Here is a 22,235-nt window from a genome sequence, read left to right as displayed (position 1 = left end):
GATCAGATATCTATTATCAACACTTTGCTTCTATCACCTCACTTAGGCAATCTATAAGATGGTTTCTTCGGTAATGAAGATGCCAGAAGATGAGTCAACACCAGAGAAAAGGACAGAGAAAATCTTCCGTCAGATGGACACCAATCGAGATGGTAGGAATCTTAGGCATTTCCCTTTAACACTCTCTACTCTGCAGTTACTGACAGCTGGCTTTCCATCAAAGAGCTAGACTGATTGAGGAAGTAAAGAGAGATCACTCCCATGTCAAGTCAATCAGTAGTTTCAGGGTGGTAGCCATGTTAGTCTGTATCAGCAAAAACAACGAGGAGTCCTTGTGGCACCAGCTAACAAATTTATTTGGGCATAAGCTTTCATGGGCTAGAATTTAAAGCAGTGACTCCGCTATGGCCTTGGGGAAGTCACTTAGGACACTTATGCTCTAGCTCTGCTGACTTCAGTGCAAAGAGGCTCTGGATTCTACCAGTGCCTACAATTGAAAGCAGAACTTGGCTCTTTAACCTGTCTGCTGCAGTTTCTCCATTTACCTAACTCAAAGAAGGTTTGGGGAGGGTTTATTAGTTAATGTTTATAAAATGCCTTGAAGATGAAAACATGAAAGGCTAGATCACAAAGGGACTTCAACGTTGTTACTCCTAACTTCTAGGCTGCCTAGTGGAAACCTCAGCCCCAGGTTAGGTGCCCAGGCTCCCATATAGCACATGGGGAAAGGTAGGCACAGAAGAGAGGGATCTTCTGAAGCCAGCAAGCTGAGCAGGGCGCTGCCTAAACTATCCAGGAGTGAAATGCAGAAGAAAGGGGCGGGGCTTTGGGCGAAGATCGGGCCCTCTAGGCACCAGACTGATGAGCTGGAGGAAGATGCCGATCTCTGCTCGGGATTTGCCGCCGTAAAAACCTCTCTTGGAGTTAGATGCCTAAACCAGGTCAGCCCTTTGTGTGTTTTCACAAGAGAGAGAAAGAAACCCACCCAGTTATAGCCCTTAGCCAGGGCATGCACCTAGGATGTGGGAGACTCAGACTCTTTGCGACCTGGCCCCAGCTGCACCGCCGGTGAATGCTGGGGGGTGGTTCCCCCTGTCCCCCAAGCCAGCCCTGCCCCCCCCAATGGAGGCCTGGGCCCCACCCCCACGGGGGACTGCGTAGGGCCCCAAAATAGCTAGGGATGGCCCTGCCCCTGAGTACCAAGAGCCTGCTTCTTTCGAGCCCTCTCCTGGAATGTGGGTGCTCTGAGTTCAAATCGGGCAGAGGGTTTCCCACATCCCAGGTGAGTGCTCTGGGCAGGGGCTGCTCTATGATTTTTGCCGCCCCAAGCACAGAAGTCAGGTGGCCTTCGGCGGCACGCCTGCGGGCGGTCCGCTGGTAACGCAGATTCGGCAGCGTTTGTGCAGGTTTTCTGCCGGTACCACGGCTCCAGCATACTCGCTGCCGAAGCTGTGGGACAGGTGGACCTCCCGCAGGCATGCCGCCCTCATGGTGACCGGCAAGCCGCCCCTGCGGCTTGCTGCCCCAGGCACATGCTTGCTGTGCTGGTGCCTGGAGCCGCCCCTGGCTCTGGGCTATTGGGTGTTCTGGACACATGAAAAATTCCCTGCCTGCTCACCCCCAGCTATCTTTCACCCAAGGCTCAAGCCGGTAGGGATGCTGTAAGAACAGGATCAGGTCCTACAAGCAGAATAGGTGGGGGAGACACCTAGTTTGAGAATCCTCCTGGAGCTTTGGTATGCGCTGTGAGGCAGTATCAGGACTTGGGCAGCTTTGTGTGTGCCTGCCAGGCAAAACCTAGGTGCCTGCAGGGTTAGGCAGCATCTGAGCTGTGGTTTTGAGAATGTCAGTGACACCTAAATGTTGGATTTAGGTGCATAAAGAGGCCGTTATTGCCTCTTTGTGAATCTAGCCATAAACAACCCTGATCTCGTGGTATGATGTGGTTGCTTTACATTGCCCTCCTGGCAGATTTGGGGCATAACCATCTAGAGGAAGACTGCCCCAGCACAGAGGGATCCTACAGTGTCATAGAGCTAGTATTGATACTCCTATACCACCACCCCTACCTGTTGTCAGCTGAGAAGTCATGGCTAGAAGAAAAGGGGTGTGTCTGGGACACCCTATGTGTCTCTGGTATCTAGCAGCTATGGCTGCCTTGTTGGGCCACTGGCAGCTACAGTAATGTAGAAACAGCCTTCAAACCATCTATGTTATGCTGGAGAACCAACACAGCAGAACACGCACTCTGCATTGGTGTAAATAATTGTACAAGGTGAAGGAAAGCGAAGACTCCAAGGTATGAAATCTCTCGGGGATCTCTCTCACATCAGTATACGCAGTCCCTTTGTGCTAAAATAACCCTCTACATTGTTGTTAGCAGCTGAGTAAAAAAAATCATTATAAAGCAATAAAGAATGAAAAGCCATTACTTATTGGAAAAGTGTCTGTTCTAGAGTCTTTTCTATTTAACTCATGTCATTGCCTTATTGTAAATATAATACTAATGTTTACTTTCTTCTGTACAGTCTTGCTTAGCAGACATCTACAGCTTTCAGGCAGTCCTGCAGCATCCATCTTGCAAGGAGGGAAAGAAAAGATTTAATTTATCTATGCTAATTATACAGCTAACCAAGAGGCTGTGTGAAAACTGATGTCCTTATCTTATGTTTCAGATTTCAGAATTTCAGGGTTTAGTTTTGCTTTAAAGAAAGGAAATTAGTAGAATACCATAGCTATGGAAATGTAACCTCATTAAACTGAAGTGAAACAGTTCTAAAATTGGTCAGACTTTTTAAAGGGGACTTGATGCTGCAGAATTGTTGCTTAGAAACCTATGTTCTGCAAATTAATTAAATGAAAAATCAGAAGTGTTTGCAAAAGTGAAGTCATGTACACAACATTTCATGGCAAGAGGTGTGGTGTACATTTGGACCGCGGTTGGATTTGAAGTTGTTGGTTTTTTTAAAAATCTTTGTGTTCGGTCTTAAACAGCTAAGTTTAAGTGGTTCTGTTTTAAAAAAGTACATCGGGCTTAGACAATATAGCTTTTGTCATCTTCACAGCACTTTACAGACATTGAATATGACTCCCCACGAAACCTTGTAAAGTTAGTAGGTTAATTTAAAGTAAATATTATCACTGTTTTTCAGATGGGAGTCTATCTATTGTAGGCTTTTGTACGGGTGCTCATCATTGTGGAGACTTTCAGTGTGAGACATGGGTTTAGAATCCAGGTGTGCTTGGCTCCTTAGACCACTGTGTCTTGCCACTTTAATAGACAGACTAGGGCTGGGGTATTCATAGAATCATAGAATATCAGAGTTGGAAGGGACCTCAAGAGGTCATCTAGTCCAACCCCCTGCTCAAAGCAGGACCAATTCCCAGCTAAATCATCCCAGCCAGGGCTTTGTCAAGCCGGGCCTTAAAAACCTCCAAGGAAGGAGACTCCACCACCTCCCTAGGTAACGCATTCCAGTGTTTCACCACCCTCCTAGTGAAATAGTTTTTCCTGATATCCAACCTGGACCTCCCCCACTGCAACTTGAGACCATTGCTCCTTGTTCTGTCATCTGCCACCACTGAGAACAGCCGAGTTCCATCCTCTTTGGAACCCCCCTTCAGGTAGTTGAAGGCTGCTATCAAATCCCCCCTCATTCTTCTCTTCTGGAGACTAAACAATCCCAGTTCTCTCAGCCTCTCCTCATAAGTCATGTGCTCCAGACCCCTAATCATTTTTGTTGCCCTCCGCTGGACTCTTTCCAATTTTTCCACATCCTTCTTGTAGTGTGGGGCCCAAAACTGGACACAGTATTCCAGATGAGGCCTCACCAATGTCGAATAAAGGGGAACGATCACGTTCCTCGATCTGCTGGCAATGCCCCTACTTATACAGCCCAAAATGCCGTTAGCCTTCTTGGCAACAAGAGCACACTGTTGACTCATATCCAGCTTCTCGTCCACTGTGACCCCTAGGTCCTTTTCAGCAGAACTGCTACCTAGCTATTCGGTCCCTAGTCTGTAGCAGTGCAAAGGAGCCTAAGGTCGTTTGGTGGGAACTAAGCCACTGTCTCCCTTTAGCCTCCTTTAAAATTCCCTGTCCAGCAGGATAACTGGCTCTGGAAGAGTGTATTGAATTAGGAGCTTTGATCAAGCATGTTAGGAATCTCATTGTTTTGGGGGAAATGGCAGTATAGTAGAACCTCAGAGTTGCAAACACCTCAGGAATGGAGGTTGTTCATAACTCTGAACAAAAACGTTATGGTGTTTTTTCCTCAAAAAGTTTACAACTAACTGAACATTGATTTAATACAGCTTTGAAACTACTATGCAGAAGGAAAATGTTGCTTTTAACCATTTGAATTTAAATGAAAGTCACAGAAACAGTTTCCTTGCCTTGACAAATCTCTTTTTAAAACTTTCCCTTTATTTTTTTAATTTAGCACAATACTGTACTGTATTTGGTGAGGGGGTTTGGGTTTTTTTGGTCTCTGCTGCTGCCTGATTGTGTACTTCCGGTTCCAAATGAGGTGTGTGGTTGACCAGTCAGCTCGTAACGCTGAGTTTCTACTGTACTCCCTGTTGAGCAGATAAATTTGGTCTTCATTACTTATTATGATTTATTAGTATTGTGGTCACACTTAAATGGAGCAGTCGGGATCGGAGACCCATTGTGCTAGGCATTGTGCAAACATATAGAAGTAGACAGTGCCTGCCCCAAAGAGCTTACATGCGACAGGCCCAGTCCAGCAAAGGCTTAGATATGTGCTTATCTATGTGCACCATGAGTAATCCCATGGTCTTCTATTAAGCACATGCCTAAACCTTTGCAGGATTGTGGCTTTTCTAGAAAAGACAGGGAGAAAACTCAGCAACAACGTAGAACCAGAATGTCAAAGGTATATGGCAAGTCATTCAGCAAGTGCTGTCCTGGGTCCCTGCCCTCTGGTGGTAGGATACAAGTAATACTCTGAATAACTCCCATTGCAGCCTCATACACTGCCATGCTAAAGTAGAGGCCCATCTGGTTTGCAGAGCGGTGTTGGCAATGTCCTTTGGAGAAGATGCAAATTAGAGCTGAGCAAAATTCAGAATGTCTGTCCCACAGGGAATTCCAACATTTCAACATTTGTTTTCATCCCAAATCAGGACAAGAAATTGAAATTTTGAAGAAAAAAAAAATGTTTGTGGGGGGGAACAAAAATACTGAAGTGTTTTGATTTGGAAATGTAGAAATGTTTCTTCTTGACATTTTCAGTCCAAATGAAACTTTTTGACACTCCCAAATTGAAATGCTTTGTTTGCAGTCAGTTCAAAAGTAAATTGCATTTCCCGTTGTGGCATATTACCTCATGGGAATTTAGGTGAGAGACAAATCCACATTGTATTATGGGAGAAGTATTTCTCCGGGGAGCTCATGCAGTAGGAGAGAAAGGGGGACCAAATCTACAAATCCCAAACTACAAATCCCATAAGGTAATGTGCTGAGAGGGAAATGCAGTTCAATGTTTTATTGAACAAAACAAAACATTTTGGGTCAGTTCAACAAAATGAAATATCTGATTCTGGTCAACTCAACCCAATCTAAAATATTTTATTTCAGTTTTTCCCAATGGAAAGTCAAAATTTCAGCAAAATCAAGATTTTTTTTCCCATAGAAAATTTTGATTTTGCAGAAACAGATTTTTTTATTTTTTTTTTTATTTTTGCCAGAAAGTCATAGAATCATAGAAATGTGGGGCTCGATGGGATGTCAAGAAGTCATCAAGCCCAGTCCCCTGTGCTGGATAAAGTAAACCCAGACAATCCTTGACAGGTGTTTCTCCAACCTGTTCTTAAAAACCTCCAATGATGGGCATTCCACAACCTCTCTTGGAAGCCTATTCCAGAGCTTAACTATCTTTATAGTTTAAAAGTTTTTCCTAATATCTAACCTAAATCTCCCTTGCTGCAGATCAAGGCCATTACTACTTCTCCTCCTTGAGGGGACACATGGAGAACAATTGATCACCGTCCTCTTTATAACAGCCCTTAATGTATTTGAAGACTTATCAGGTCCTCCCTCAAGTGTCCTTTTCTCAAGATTAACCATGCCCAGTTTTCTTAACCTTTCCTCATAAGTAAACTTTTCTAAACCTTTTACCATTTTTGTTGCTCTCCTCTGGACTCTCTCCAATTTGTCCACAACTTTCCCAAAGAGTGGCACCCAGAATTGGACACAGTACTCCAGCTGAGACCTCAGCAGTGCTGAGAAGAGCAGGACAATTATGTGTCTTATATATGACACTCCTGTTAATACACCTCCAGAATATCAGCCTTATTAGCAATTGTGTCACATTATTTCATATTCAATTTGTGATCCACTATAACCCCCAGATCCTTTTCAGCAGTACTATCACCTAGCCAGTTATTCCCCACTTTGTAGGTGTGCATTTGATTTTTTCCTTCCTAAGTGAAGCCCTTTGTATTTGTCTTCACCGAATTTCATCTTGTTGAATTCAGACCAATTCTCCATTCCAATGGAAGTTTTTCTATCTGGTCTATTGCACACAAGCGTCTCAGATAGAGGTTGCCCTGTAGTGATAAAACCTGCAGTTACAAATCAGCACCTAGATACAACTGTAATGGGCACCCTAAAGAAACCCCAGGTGAATAGATGGATATGGGTCCTTAATTCAAACATACATTTGGAAAAGGTACTTGTGTGTACTCGGAGCAAGTCCATAGCTTTTAGAGCCTGCCTGTCTCCTCCTGTGATTCTGGGTCTATTGCAAAGAACCAAAGCACTTGTGCCACCAGCCCTCACATTTAAATGGAGGGAGCATTTTCAGAGCATGTCTACAGTTACCATGGATCGACGCTGCGGCAATCGATCCACTGTAAGTTGATTTAGAGGGTCTAGTGAAGACCCACTAAATTGACCGCAGATCGCTCTCCTGTTGACTCTGGTACACGACTGGAACTAGAAGCCTAAGGTAAGTCGATGGGAGAGTTTCTCCCATCAACCCAGCGCGGTGTCGACACTGCAGTGAGTCGACCTAAGCTACATTGACTCCAGCTACATTATTCACATAGCTGGAGTTGCGTAACTTAAGTTGACTTAACCCCATAGTGTAGACCTGCCCTCAGAGAGGATTCTTCAAATCTGAAAGTCTCTCCCCACAATACTGATTCACCAGAGCCCAGATTTTGCTACTTTCAGGGAGGTTGCAAGGCCTAACCATTTTCCCATGCTTTCCTTGTAGTGACAATTTGTAAATTTCCGTGTGTATCCATAGTGTTAAAGCGTTGCATATGTGCTGTGATTAATTAGTGCATTTTATAATGCTAAACAAACATTTATGATTTTTTTTTATTAGGCAAACTCTCTCTGGAAGAGTTCATCCGAGGAGCCAAGAGTGATCCATCCATAGTCCGTCTCCTTCAGTGTGATCCTAGCAGTGCAGGGCAATTCTAAAACAGTTCTTTGGATGAATTATGTATCTGCTTTTTGTTTTGTTTTTTTTGCCAAACAACATTCATGGTGGTGTTGCCTCTGTATGACCAATTATGCCTTCTTTTGTGGCATCTTTTAGCTTCTTTTGTTGTGGATTAATTATAAGAATGCTGAATGCTCTTAATAGTTTGTCCAGAACACAGACAGAATACTGTTTTAAATGGACATTGTGGTGTTAACTTGTTTAGAAGATTTTATTTTGTTCAATTTGTCCGCTCTCAAAAGTAAACAACAAGAAGGAAGAAACCTTCAGCAACACATTATTGCCAGATTTTAGAATGCTGTTTTAATAGCTGAAAATTCACCCACAGGATCTGAAGCACAATAGTGGTTGAAGTGCAAGGTGTTACAACAGGTGCAGTATTTGATTTGTACAGTCTTTTTTTATCCAGCAGGCACAAGTGAAACTACAAGACAGGATGAGTAAGAAGTGTTAATACAATAAATTAGCAAGTTCTAGCCTACTTCAATCTCCCTACAATGCCACGTTGTTTCTATACTGTGAAAGTTTTTAAGGTGCATTGAGAAGGGGGGGGAAATGATCAGCTGTTTTTTTAACAGGCTTGTGCTGGTTGATTTAACACGGTTTTATCTGGAAATCAAACACAATTTATAATCCTGATTAATACAAAAAACAAAAAAAACAGATGGATGTTACCTGTTGCCATTTGGAATTAGTAAGTGTAGTTGTGTATATTACAAACTGAGTATTGAACACAAATTTAAGGGAGATGTGCGTTGAATGAAAGATTTTCAGATTAGTAATAAAGCAGTTTCTACTGCAGGAGACTGGGAGTTGAGCTAAGAAATAACATTGTGCAACCTTAAGCAGCTGACACTGAGACATGTCCACTGTTATGAATGTTCTTGTCTAGACTGGACTTTTTTTTCTCTCTCTCTCTCTGTGCACATAGATAATGCGGTTCCTGTGTCTGCTTCTAAAGGTTGGAGAGCTACTATCACAAACTGTTTTAAAGCTAGAATTGTAGAATTCATACTTCATTTACTTTAGTGGGGTTGAAAGATCTGTACTGAAACAAGGACATGGTACGCTTAATAATATATTTATATATATATAAATGTTTTAAAAAAATTAGATGTAAGAGAAAACTGTTGAATGTTTATCTTTTCTCTTGGATGCAAAAGGATTTCTGAAACTTGCTGCTGCAAAATTCTTTCATTTGGTCAGGGTCACTATATTCCAAGCAGTGTGTACGTTTGGGATCCCTTAAGGAATTTGCAAGCGCTGCTTTGGCAAAAAAGCTTAGCAACGGGAGGTACTATGCTGACCGAGTTTGAGATAACCTGTCATTTGTTGAGTCTGCTTTGTGATATGGTAGGTGATATATCACTGCAGTCACTGCCCAATATCAGGAACTTGTGAGACTGTTATAGTATAATGAGGAGCGAGGTTGATATTCTATTAAGTGACCTTGTAGATGCTAAACCTCAACTAGCCTTAATTTAAAATAAACTGAGTAAAATAGGTTAGATCTGCTGCTGCAAACTAGTTAAATGCTGATTAGCTATCAGGAAAAAGCAGTAGAATATATTAACAAGTTTTTGCTGATCACTAGCTAGGAGAACATATATACAGTAATTTAGGAAGGAAAAAGATCCTTGACTTAATTCTCAATACCATTTTGCTCTGTCATGCTTAACATATGGAGCACAGTGAAAATTAATTATAGATAACATAGTTAATAAGATCTTTCAAATTTACTGTAAGTGGCAAAGCAATCCTGAATAAAAGGTCATCAGGCCCATTTCTTTGTCTCGGATGACCTAAAGGGCTTATCCAGAATCATTTTCAATTTAAACAGAAATGCCATTGATGTAATTCTCCTGCTAAATGAGCTAAAAGACCAAACAGAGTTATGTGTGAGAGACAGACAGACCGAGGCACACACAAGTGCAGGTTCAATACATAACTTTTTTAGCTTTTAGCACAGTCATGGAAATACTACAGTGAAATTTGCTGGTTGGCTGAAATGTTTTTTGCCTATTTCCCATCCCTGTCTTATCCACACCCCACTGGAAATACTATGCACAAAACAGAACCTTTAAAGCACTTGTGCTCTTCAAGATAATTTTCTGTGTTTGTCAGAAATAGACCTCAGAGAGGCCTTGGCCCTAGAAGAAATCTGCTGAGATCTCCTCATACTGAATCAAAGGTCAGTTCTCTCCTTATTGCCTGGAGGGCCATTTTTCATTTGGACAAATCTGGCTAGATCCTTGGTTGTTGTAAATTGCTGCATTAAGGTGAATGGGTCTACACTGATTTACACCCACTAAGGATCTGCTCCTTCATCAAACATAAGCAATTAGTGTCACTGTATCAAAGCCCTTCTTTGGGTCATTTCATCACATCCACTATGTAAGAAAAATAAATTGGAATATAAATTTTCTAGAAATCTGAATACACATTGAAAAATTCCAATCCCAGGTATCATTGCAGGCTTGTGGATCAAAAGCAGACAAGCTAGAAAAATTGACATTTATTAAAGTTGAAGTAAAGTATGCAAAGTGGCTAGCTCCTACAATTAGTTTGTTTTTAATACAGTGAAAGCAGTTGCATGTGACTGAAACTATTAAAATTTTGCTTTTTTTAAGCAGCTGCCTTCCATCTCTTTTTTTTGTACTATGAAAATCCTTTGGCCCAGAACCTAGTTCCTCAATTTGGTGTTTGGCTGTTTTTTGACAGAATCAATTTGTGTATTAGTACTTTAAACTATGTGCTTGAAAATGCAACCTGTGATATGACCCCAGGCCAGTGGAGTTGTAATTCTTTCCACTGAAAGACTAGGAATGTAACCCACAGCTGCAGAGGACATAAATAACTGGAGATATGGTTATTGTATAAACATTTACAAAATGCATGAAGATTATTCCTTATTTCTGCCTGCCTTTCACAATTTATTTTGTTTCAAAATATTAACTGTTCCTTTCTTACTCTTCAAGTAAAAATTGTAGATATTTTTAAAATGATCGATAATTGAATTTGTTAAATGAATATCTGCAGTTTATTGGCTAACAAAACAAACACAGTACTGGTATGCAGCATTTCTTTATTGTCTTGCTAATTGTCGTTATTACCTACAGTGATCTCTCAAAAAAAGAATGACCAAAACAAAATGTCACAGCAGCATAGCCATTTTTAAGGGAATGAAAGTATCCGCATCTCAGACTGTAGACAGTACAGGCTGCTTGATACCACTTACTGTAACTTTGTAGATACATTTTCAATAATACTTGTGTTTGTTTGATAGGTAAACTTGGCTGATCTGGCATCCAAAAATGTTTAGTGTTTTGTGTCTAGCATGTAGACCTAGCAACCGTAAAAGGGTAAATTAGAACTCTATTTACATGGAATTCCTAGTGAACGGAAATGGTGTTAGTTCTTTGCTGGGGGCTTGCCCTTGAAGGAGAGTACCAGTCATCTGTGCAGAACTATAGCAGAAACTATAGCAGAACAGAAACTATAGCAGCCAAGCTGTAAAGCCATTCAGTATTCACTTTACTGAGCTCGGAAATTGGGAACTTGAAACACAGCCCCTGTAAAGCCAGGTAGCATACTCTTTGGGGCACTCTGGGTTTGAGGGAAATGAAGCACAACCCTCTTCCAACATCTGAAACCCCATGAACCCAAAGGATTTGGAGGTCCTCTGAGACCTTCAGGTAAAGTTGTAGTATACTTCCTATTAAGCTTATGACTTTTGAACATTTCTCACCATCATTGTTGAGTTGCCTCATGCTTCATTATTATCTGGTATAGTATTTGACCTCTACACTCTCTCATGTTTAAATATTCTAAACATTATCATTGTTTTAGAACAACAGGAAACTATGTATATAACTACTTTAAATGGAAGATATATAAGTGCACCTTGACATGTATAAGCTGTGCACCTGGAGACAATTATACTATGATGATCTAAAAACATAACTGTTCCCCACACCTTTCTCAGTAGATTTGTACTTGCTAATGTGGTACTTGATGAAGTTCTGTGGCCTGCAATGTGCAAGATGTCCCACTAGATGATCACAATGGTCCCTTCTGACCTTTAAAGTCTATGACTCTATGAGGTAAACCTGTACATTCAAAGCTAACTTTGTAAGCTCTGAGATGTGTCCCATTTTCTAAACCAATGCTTATTTTGTGAACTCAGGAAAAAGCACAGCAACATGAGCAGAGCAGCCCAGTCAAGGTAAGGGAAACTTCAGTAGCAGAGGCCACCAGCCAGCCATAATTCCTAGATGTTTCATATTGCAGCCTGGTGTACTAACACTAGAGTAGAGTGTAGTTACACCCTATGCCGGTGGAAGTGTGAGCTTGAGGCTAGGGTCTTTTTTCTAATGAATCACTGTTACGAACCACCTTTTCTACATAACTCTGCTGATTCAGTTGGTACCTGTGGTGGGTTGGTCTGTTGGCTGCAAGATGAAGTGACAGGTGCAAGATCTGCTGGAAGTAATATTTACCCACTGTTTGCTAAGTAGGGCTTCCAACTATAGCATAGCAGATTTAGATTAAATCTCAGGAAGTTTTTCCTGAGATTTAATCTAAATCTGCTAAGTGTAAGAACAGTAGGGCAATGGAACAGACACCTCGGGAGGTTGTGGAAGCTTCTTCAGTGGAAGTTTTCAAAAGCAGGCTGGATCTTTGCAGGGGTTAAACTAGATGACCCTTGTGGTCCCTTCTAACCCTAAGTATCCTGGATCTATATTTGCTCTGTGTTTCACTGTACATTTATACTTTATTTAACATATTTAAAGAAGGGGAAATTGATTTTTATAGATGTTAAGGACACTATATAATTATAAAAGCATAAAGAAGCTTTGCAAACACTGGACAAACAACACTCAAGGGTGAAGGGACAAAGGTAGAACAGTAGGTTGGAACCTTATTATCTCTACCACCAAAACCAAGTATATTTCCAACAAGCTACAGGATCACAGCAGGTGCTTGTGAGAAGAGTGAGATAATTAGTTCTGCTTCTCTAATATTTTCCCCATGGTGCACTGGCACATTTTTGGTGTATTTGTGTGTTGTTTACTAGCTGTTTTAAAGACAAAGGGCCCTGCCTTGAATATTGTGTTGTCATTTACACCTGTGCACAGTTGTAAATGGCTACCCAAGATGTAAAACAGTGGAGAATCAGGCCCAAAGTGTGGTCTCTCACTGAGATTCGACTAGGCTTGGCAGAATTTTGAATTTTTTAATATAATTTTTACTGATCAATGCTTATTTTTAAGAATTTGTTCTATGTTTATCTATTTATCTCTTGAAATTTTCACAGTTGTGGGAAATGGTGGGGGGAGGGTGTGGGTGGAATCAGACAATATGGGTGATCAGGCAATAATTATTTAATGACAGCAGATGTTGACCGTCAAAATGTTAAAGCTTTATAACTGTTAAAAACACAAATTGTCAACATCACATGTCAAAAATACACAAAGTACATATCCTTAAATCAAACTCTAATAAGGTCTCAAGCAGCATTTTTCTTACTTTGCTTTTCTGTAAATTTTCCTTATCAATAGAAATATATATATATTTTAAATCAAATCCTTCCAACCCTAGATATTACTACATAAAAAACGGCACCTTCTAACTCAGTAGATCTGCTCCCCGTGTCTAGTCAGAGTCAGAGCTACTGACTGCAGTGACATAAATAAGTTTTTAATACTTTTTGCCTCAGAATCCACATCAGGAGGAGAGGCAGGTGGATTTTGTGCCTTCATGTGCATCATCAACAGAATTGTTTACTGTGCTCCAATTAGAACTCCAGCCAGGTTAGCAGATGTCACTAAGGGCATAATTGGAAGATAATGGCATTTCACAGGTGTCACTGAGGGCATAATTTGGCCTGCAGAACTTTGTTCGCCATCATCATACACAAGAAGGAGAGAACTCAGCTTGACTTTTGAAGACCAGCTTTAGTTTTCAAGCTGGCCTTGAAAAAAATCTTTACTTGTAAATTGAGAACATTTGATATACAATTATTATGAAGCAATGGACATAGAACCCCATGATGCCTATTTCACAGAAAATGTTCAGAGACATATTGCACTTAAAGTAAACAGCCATTTTTAAAACATAAGGAAAAAAGTGAAGAAGGGTCTGCAAATCAGCATGAAATACATTCACACTCTAGAAATAAAGAACACTGCAGGAGATGTTATATATGTATTCGGGTCATTTTGAAAGGTGGATCTATGTCTTTCCACCACTTCTACCCTATGAGACTGTATCTGACTATAATATATATGACTATCTCACTGTATCTCTCCTTTCAGTGTGACTTTGGCTGGTGGTATTGGGTTTTTAAGAATCTGTATGGTTTTAGGTGGAGATAGTTTTGGAGCTGAGGTTGGTGCTACATTTCAGAGGTATAAGATGCACAAACTTTTCAGAACCTGCTCTGCCCACCTTTAATTATGTTAGTCTATGAAGCAAAATAATATCCATATAGATTTGATGCATTTCTTTGAGAATGCACATATTAAATTCCTGCCCCAGAACATAGCATTATTTAATTGTACAGTAGGGATTAAGAAATCCCTCCTAAAATGTTTAATACACAATGAACAACACAAATGAGATCTCTCATATATAGTGAACAATATGAAAAGATCAGAAAAATGAACGTATGTTAATTGTGCCTTTTTCCAGAGATCAAGGTTTGAATTCACTACAGGTGACATTCATTCCTGGACTAAAGGCCATGCAGAACCTTTGCACCACTTCAGGCCCAGTTAAGGTCTAGCATTTGCCCAGGGGTGAATTTCTCCCTGCGTGAAAGACCCAGGAAAATCAATGTACGAAAAATGAGAATTCTGTGTCCCTCAACAAAGCTTTACATTGGAGAATTTTTCAATTCAGTTGGTTAGTTCCATATTCTGAGGTAAAGTTTTGCCCACCTTGTAGTTGTGCTCATTAACTGTGAGGTAAATGGACATTCCCCTGTCCACTCCAGTGTAATCCTCAAAAAAGCTTCCTCAGCACAGGCACTCAGAGTATTAGACTATATTAGGCTGAGTCAAGTCTGGGTTTGGATTCTCATCTACATACAGTACTTAATTACCATGATCCATTTGACAACTCTTCCCCTCCCAATCAGTGAATGAGAGGCACTAGCCCTATGCCTTTGACATCTGGAAGTGCTGGTACTGCTGCATCTCTGTGGGTCGACTTTTGTGGGGCAGGACCAGGTCTGGGAGCCTGTGTTGTTGTGTGCTGCTCACCAAACCACAATATTTATTATTATTAAATACTGAACAAAACTCTAATCATCTGAAACAATTTGTGGGTTAAATTATTTTGTTTCTATTAATCTGCTGCAAACTGAAGCTAATCAGTTTTGTTAGCCATCCCTATGGCTTATAGAGTATTGATTTCTTCAGGGTTGGGACAGGGTCTTCCTACGTGTCAGCTAGACCAAGACAAACATTTTCATCAGAAACTTTTCCCATTGAAAAATGCAGATTTGGGTTGACTGAAACATTTCATCGATTTGTGCCAAACTGTTTCAGTCAAAAAACACAAACAAAATCCTGAAAAAAATCTAAATGTTATGTTTCGTTTGACATTTTTAAAACAAAACGTTTGGATTTTTCAGTGTAAAATGCCTTTTCGTTTTGACACTACAACTTCATTAATCTTTTAAAAAAAAAAAAACCCTCAAAGCCAAAACAAAACAGCTTGTTTGACGCAGACTAATTTTTTTTCTTTCAGTTCAGACCCCAAACCAAAAAAAATTCAGTTTGTTGTATAGCTCTAGTGTCAGGATCTAGCACTAGCGAACCCTGATCATGCCTGGGCCCTTCTGAGCCTTCAATAACGATTTAATGCTAACACATACTCGGACACAAGCTCAACCCTACATATTAAAGATCTTTTCTTTGCTGTTCTCCCCCAATAAGAACATTGAAGTGAAGAGTGTGGATGGCATTTTCAAGAGTCCTCAGCATTGGCCTAGCTCTATACCTGTTGAAGTTGATGGAGTTTTACTAGTTATTTCAACAAGGGCAGAGTTAGACAACGTTGTGCTTTTCAGAGAATTCTCATCCCATCTGCCCAAAGAGCCAGGCCATGGTCACTTGATTGACTTGATGGCCACCTTGAACACTGAAGGAGCAGATGATGATGATTAGCAAAACTGTCTGAGAAAATCTGCTTTAATGCTAAACCTGCATTTGCTCTACAACTTGGATACCCGCTGTGTGACGATTAGTGGAGCCCTACACAATCATTTGTTGGGAGATTGTGTTTTTTTATTTTCTCATGTATCCTCTGCAATTAAACTATTAGCATTTCCACTGCAGCCAAAACCTGATTTGTAAAGTGTTTGGAGGGAAAAAAACAACAGAGGTTCAAGCTGATAAAGATCTAAAGAGGCCAATGAACTATTTTGCGTCTCATGCTGGCCATTTTAATGCTTGAGATGATTGTGTTCTTTTTTATTTTATTATTTAATTCCTTTATTAACATTTCTGTTTATTGTGTTGTTTTTCTCAGAGCTGTTTTGAAACAGAGTGAAATCCATTTTACTAGATCCAGTCCGGCTGTTTTTATTTTTAGTTCTTACTCCAGCAAAACTTCCATTGATCTCAGTGGGAGCTTTGCCTGAGTAACAGAAGTGGGTTGTGTGTAGTAAAAATGGAGTTTTAAATTGGTCTAGGGATTGTTTTTGTTGTTTCTTGTTGGCTTTTTGTTTTATTTTGTTTTTGTCTGCACAATGTTTGCTGCATAGGGTTGAACTTGTGATTGGTTTGACTTGTTTCTTGTATTAGTACTTGTTAATTCCTCCATTCACCCATGCCAGCCTCTCTGGGTTTTGCAGTTTTCCCTTTTATGGTTCTGCAGATTCAGTCCTATTTAACTTTAACTTTAAAGGGGTGATCAGTATTATACTTTGGCAAAAACACTTGAGGCTGATCAGTTTAATAACATTACCAGTTATGAACATACAGGTCTAAGGGGTAAAAATTTAGGGCCCAATTGTGTATGTATACTATACTATACCCCTCCCCCATTGAAGTCAGTGGGCTTTCCACAAGTCGACCACTTGCATCTTCATCTCTTAGGTTGGAAAATTGAAATACCCCTTTGTAACCTAATCGATGTAACCCAAGGAAGAAATGTTAAATTCCGAAAGAAGGGCAAATATTAATTAAACTAGTGCAATCTGCAGTGTTTTATTACAGCTGTCTGAAATCATTGGTCTTCTATGTATATTCACATCAGAACGCTGTGGGTCACCTTTTTTGTTTCTGCTGCAAACTCATTTGGCCACATTGTGAGACTTTACTCAGTTCTTACGCAGACAAAACTCAATGAAAGTGACATCGGTGAGAGCTTTGCCAGTGGAAAGACTTCAGGATTTGGGCCCTAGTTATTATTCATAGGTATGTGTTAGAAATGTTCAGGGTCAGTGGTTAAAGCAAATCTCTGAAATGAAATTGGTAAACAGCCAATTAAATTAAAAGGGAGAAGGAGTTGGATAGGCACTAGTGTATATAGTCTGTGTTTCTAAGCATGATCACTGTTTGCTATTTTATAAATGTTTAGGACATTTCTGGAATTTTTAATGTGAAAGGAGTAAACTTTTCTTATTCTGCTAATGTACCTGCATTATGTTTTATTTTTTTATTGACTATCCTTTCCAATATGTCAGACATTTTCTTCTGTATATATGACATGCAGTTTTATGGAAGTCTTAGCAGCACTAGTTCGCATTTTTTAAAGACTGTACTAATGTGTGGTAATGTGTTTTAGAAACGGCATCTTTGTTGTAAGATGTACAAACTATTTAAACTGACTTCTTTTGTTGTTGTTCATAGAAACAGAACTAAGAAATGCATGTTCCTGTTCACTTTTCCTTTGTGCAGCGGCAGACAGTCATTATAACGATGCAATTGGTTTACATCGTGTACAAAAGCTGCATCTTATTTTTAGTAGGGGTTAGTTTAAAACACACACAGACTTTTCCTGAAAAGTCTATTTTTGTGTATTTATCTCTCAACTTCAAGCTTTTTTGATCACACATTCTGTGCTGCTCCCAGTGGTACATGCCTGTGACCAGGTTGCCATGAGGGCAAGACTCGGAAGTCTTCCCCATAGACTTATGCCTCCCTTCCCATGTGACCCTGGTGATGAAATAGCAGTGAGGAGTGCTCACAAAACAAAATTAATGGGTTACTACCTTAGCTTAGCCTAGCGTAGTCCTTTTTTCATGCTGGTGTGGGTAACTGACTTAAAAACTGTATCATTTAAATACGAATGAGCCTGAACTGCTAATGGGTTTGAATCCTAGTCAGGGTGTTTGGACTGAGCTAGGGTTTAGGTTCAGCCCATTACCCAGATGGGACCAATTATGAAGTTTAGATCCACATTCCTTTAAAGTTTGGGGGTGCTCACATCCAGGATTTTGGGATGGACCAATCCCGATATTTAACAAATTTTCTGAGAGGAATATGGATCCATTTTGCACACTGTGCCACTGCATCTTACAGATGTTTTTATGAGAAAACAGTTTAAAATGCATCTGGCAAAATGATAAATTTAGCAACTGTTTTTCCTTGTTATACAAACACACATAAAACAGAATTGTGTGGTTAAAAAAGATACATTTGTGACAGTTTCTTTTTCAGTGCCAAACATATGAGCAGTATTGTTTGAAGGGAAATAAGAATTTTTTACTGTATTATTATTGTTGAACAAATATTGTTTTTTAAATGTTAGATTTTTGAAGAATTTTGTATTGTAAACTGTTTTGTGACATGGTGCTTTTTCATACTGGAATTACTGATTGCACCGAACTCTGAATTGTTTTTCTTATATAAATGCGTAACCTTGAACAATCTTAATGAACATCAGTGTATGGTGAATACCAAGGTTCACAAAAATTTCCCTATTGAAGCCCCTAAATGTTCCTGCCTACTAATAAATATTCTGCTGCAGCTAGTTTTCTGGAAAGTGCTATTGTATTGCTCCTGAAGAAAATTGAGCGAGTTAGCCATAAGACTTAGAGAAAAAACCTCCGTGCCTAGATTCACTATGAATTCTTTTCCTAACACTGTCTCTGTCTTCACTTTTCAGAAGTGCCTGTCCATTCCAGTTGGAACTAGCACTAGTTCAAAGTAACAGAGGGTCCAGTGGCACCTTTAAGATTCACGGCTACCCCTCTGATACTAGTTCAAAGTACTGAATCAATATTACACTGCCATTGGCAGCACTGTTTCTTACTCACAAACTGGAAGAAATAGGATAAGGTGACCTATGATCAGTGTTTAAAAAATCCCCTGCCACAAAAACTCACCCTCCCCCACCTTACCTGGTTGACAGAAATGAAGTGTTAGTCATTTTAAATTCAAACATATCTCCCTCTCTCACAAGACTGACTTCACCTCTCTATTTGTTACTATGAGTTATTGACATCAGAAATGACAATCTGTGAAGCTGGGCTTAGAGGAAACTACACATATCTCTGCATCGTTGCAAGCTTCCTTCTGGCCCATTTCAGTTGTATCCCTCAATTTGGGTCTTAGTCACAGATATGTGACTTCAGAGGCTGAGAGCTTTCTACACATGTGAGAGGAAGCAATGAACAAGAATTTCCAGGCTATATTGGTTTTACAACATATAGTATGCAGAGTTAAAACCTGCCTCCCTCCTCCAGTCCTGCTGTGAAACCAGCATCCTCCAAAGAGGATTAAACACTATGCCTCTACATTTGGACCCAGCTGGGATGACTGGGCTTGGAAATTTCCTGTTGGGAAAAGCATAGAGTTCGCGCTGATAAAGAGAATAAATAACCTTAATTAAAATGGTCTTTGCAGCAAGGTTGAACTATTTCTTAATCCGATACCTTTCTTAGGGCTAACTTGTGTATATAGAGAAATGAGCTATAGAGTGGCTCTTTTCACAATTTATACAGAGTGGAACTTAAGTTTAAGTAAAGTTTTTTTAATGTTCCAGAATTTAAATACTATATAGGAAAGTGGCATTAGATTTGGGATTTCCTGCTAATGCATTTAGGGTGGAATTCATCCGAGGGCACAGGCCCAGTGTAGTCTGTGCGTCTCTAAGTCCCCCTTAAGACTATTTTTAGACTGAAATTATTTCCCACATGCCAGATGCACTATTTGAAACATTTTGGGTCTAATGTCCCTGCCTATGCCCCAGCACTAGATGAAACCACTAAAAAGCAGTTTTGTAAAAGAGAGAAGAAACACTAGGAGTATTTGTACCATCTCCTCAGGAACTGAAAAGGGAGGAGGAAACACAAGGACCAGAGAATGCTTATCAGCTGGGAGAGACAGAGACAGCAAACAGCTGCCAGGTGCAAAATGGCCACATTAGGGTTGCAGCCACTTGGCTCTGTCATATTTAAAGGGCCAGCTTCAAAAAAGCATGCTGGGAACAAATGTTCCTATAAGATGCCCCCCCCCCCCCTCCCCTGCACAAAGGATAGTGGTTGGGACCAGGTCGTTGGCCAAAGAGAGGCAGGGTCTGTGTCACCACAGCATCACAAAGAGAAGCAGCCCCAAGTAGTTAGCAGGGGGGCAGCCATCCGCTCTGCTGCCGCCTCCCTCCCTGTGCAGCCCAAACACACGGAGAATGCTGCCACCACGGGGAGCTGCTGCCTCCTCGGTGCTGGGCGTCCTGGCCAGAGGCAGCCTGAGGCCTTGCTCACCCCCACTTCTCTGTGGGTCAGGCTGCAGCAGCCCCTCTGAATGGGTCCCCTCAGAACATTTAGCTGTTGCCAAATGGAAGGCAGAAATTTGGGGGGGGGGGAGGAGTGTGACCCTGCATCTCCCCCCACTTCACTGCTGCACGGTCAGAAGGGCACGAAGGGGGAAGATTTAGTTACCTCTGAGGATAGTTTTAGCGCCCCTGTGGCCCAGTGCATACCAGTGTGAAAGGTGACTCAGGGCTGCAGTATTGCGGGCGGTGGGGGGGAAATGCCATTAGGATGCAGTCAGCAGCTGCTCTTGGCCTTATAGTAGCCACAAGCTGGATTGGGCCTAGTGTGAAAGCTGCTAAGCAGCTTATACATACACAACATGCAGCTGATTTACAGGGCAGTAAATTCATTGCACTAACTCTCATCAAGGCAGTCTAAGGCTCTAGGGAATGTTTATGTGCTGGTGGTGCTGCATTTATGCACATAATTCTAGTCATGGCTAGCACTATCTTAGGTACTGACACCACCACCCCGCCCTCCCCCATTATCATTACTGATGAGCACCTCTCAGTCATTAAAGGATTTACCCTCAACCCATGAGGCTGGGCAGCGCTGTTATCCCCATTTTACAAATGTGGCACTAAGGCACAGCAGAACTAAGGGCTAGCATCACAAAGGGCCTTAGGCACCCATCTGCCATGTTAGGCACCTAAATCCCTGAGTTAGGCATTCACTGGCATCGCTGCTCAGCTGCCACCCAACCCACCCAGTGCCTATGTTTTTGCTGTAAAAGTTTCCTGTCCACCTATGGTTCTGCCTCTAGACTTGTGCTCTGCAGTGCCACGCCAGGAGGCCAGAGGCCTTAGCCTCAGAGCAATTCACAAAGATGTGCCTCCACCTGATTTGCCTGCAGGGCCTGATGTGCCGGGCATGCTCAGAGACCTCCTGATGCCACACAGAACTGCCAAAGGCGAGCCCCCGCATAACCTTTAGCCCAGAGGGTTAGAACACTCACCCCCCCCCCGCGCCCCCGCCCGTCAGTTCTCCCCCTGCCTAATTAAGAGAAGGGACTTAAGCAGGGTTCTGCCATCTGTCAGATGAGTGCTCTGGCCACTGAGCTATGGGATAATCTGATGTGGAGCAACCTCAGGCTCACCTTTGGAAACTATTGCTCGTTGGCTAATTAATTAACGTGTCATTGGAGCAGGGGCACTGGATCATGGGTCTTCCACCTGCTAGATATGCCTCCTCCCCCTCCAACCCAGGCTGGAGGCAGTCTCACTTGCTGGCCCAGTGACTCTTTAATTAGTTTGCCGCCATTGAAAGGCTTCAGCAGGAGAGCTTGAGGGAGCCCCCACGTCAGAATAGCCCCTAGTTTAGTGGTTTGCACACTCTCCTGAGAGGCAAGAGACCATGGGCGGTGGGTGACGCTTCCCCTTGGGGAGGCTAGCCCGTGTCCTGCCTTTTCCAGCCGAGCCGTCTGGCCCCTGCCCCCTTCCGGCCGAGGCCATGCTCCGGCTCACTGGTCTCATGCTCCCCCGCTCCTGGGACATGGGGGGGGGGGGGTTTCCAGGGCCCCAAATTGGCTAGGTCTCCTGGGTACAGGTCCTATGGGCCTATGCGTTCATCTCCCACTGCCTCCCTCCCTACCCCCATGATGGTTGGGGAGGTTTAGTCTCCCCCAGCCGCCATTATGCACTGGCCAGGCCAGGCGGGAGTCCCCAGCCCCCCCATTCAGCGCCCGTCTTGTCAGATAGAAGCAGCCTGGAAGGATGGGGTCTCCTACATCCCAAGTAAGTACCTAACCACTGGTCCTCCTATTCTTCACAAGCCCAACTCCAGAAGCAGTCATGGTTGAGACTCACTAGCAGAGACAGACACCTCCCTGCAGCCCAACTTAAGTGCCTAATTCTTTGAGAGTGAGGCGGGATTTAGGACACGTCCAGCTTCTTTGGCATCTTCCATTGGTTAACCTGGGTTTCTCTCAACTCAGTGTGCTGGCTTTTGTGAAGCCCATGCTTAGCTCTCCCCCTCCCCCCGCACTGTAT

At 41.8% G+C, this 22,235-nt stretch overlaps 1 protein-coding gene across 1 annotated transcript in view; it reads left to right on the top strand.

The window, feature by feature from the left end:
- Positions 1–11,883, top strand: part of NCALD (neurocalcin delta) — an 82,354-nt gene extending 70,471 nt beyond the window's left edge. Inside the window, exons 3-4 of the mRNA XM_034763402.1 lie at positions 47–152; positions 7,359–11,883. Of these exons, the coding sequence (XP_034619293.1) occupies positions 47–152; positions 7,359–7,456 (204 nt within the window). The 3' untranslated portion in view covers positions 7,457–11,883. The remainder of the gene's footprint in view (positions 1–46; positions 153–7,358) is intronic.
- Positions 11,884–22,235: the final 10,352 nt, after the last annotated feature.

The sequence above is a fragment of the Trachemys scripta genome, chromosome 2, assembly GCF_013100865.1.
Source record: "Trachemys scripta elegans isolate TJP31775 chromosome 2, CAS_Tse_1.0, whole genome shotgun sequence".
Taxonomy (NCBI): Eukaryota; Metazoa; Chordata; order Testudines; family Emydidae; genus Trachemys; species Trachemys scripta.
The sequence above is the reverse complement of the archived record's forward strand: the minus strand, read 5'-3'. Positions and strand labels throughout refer to the sequence as shown.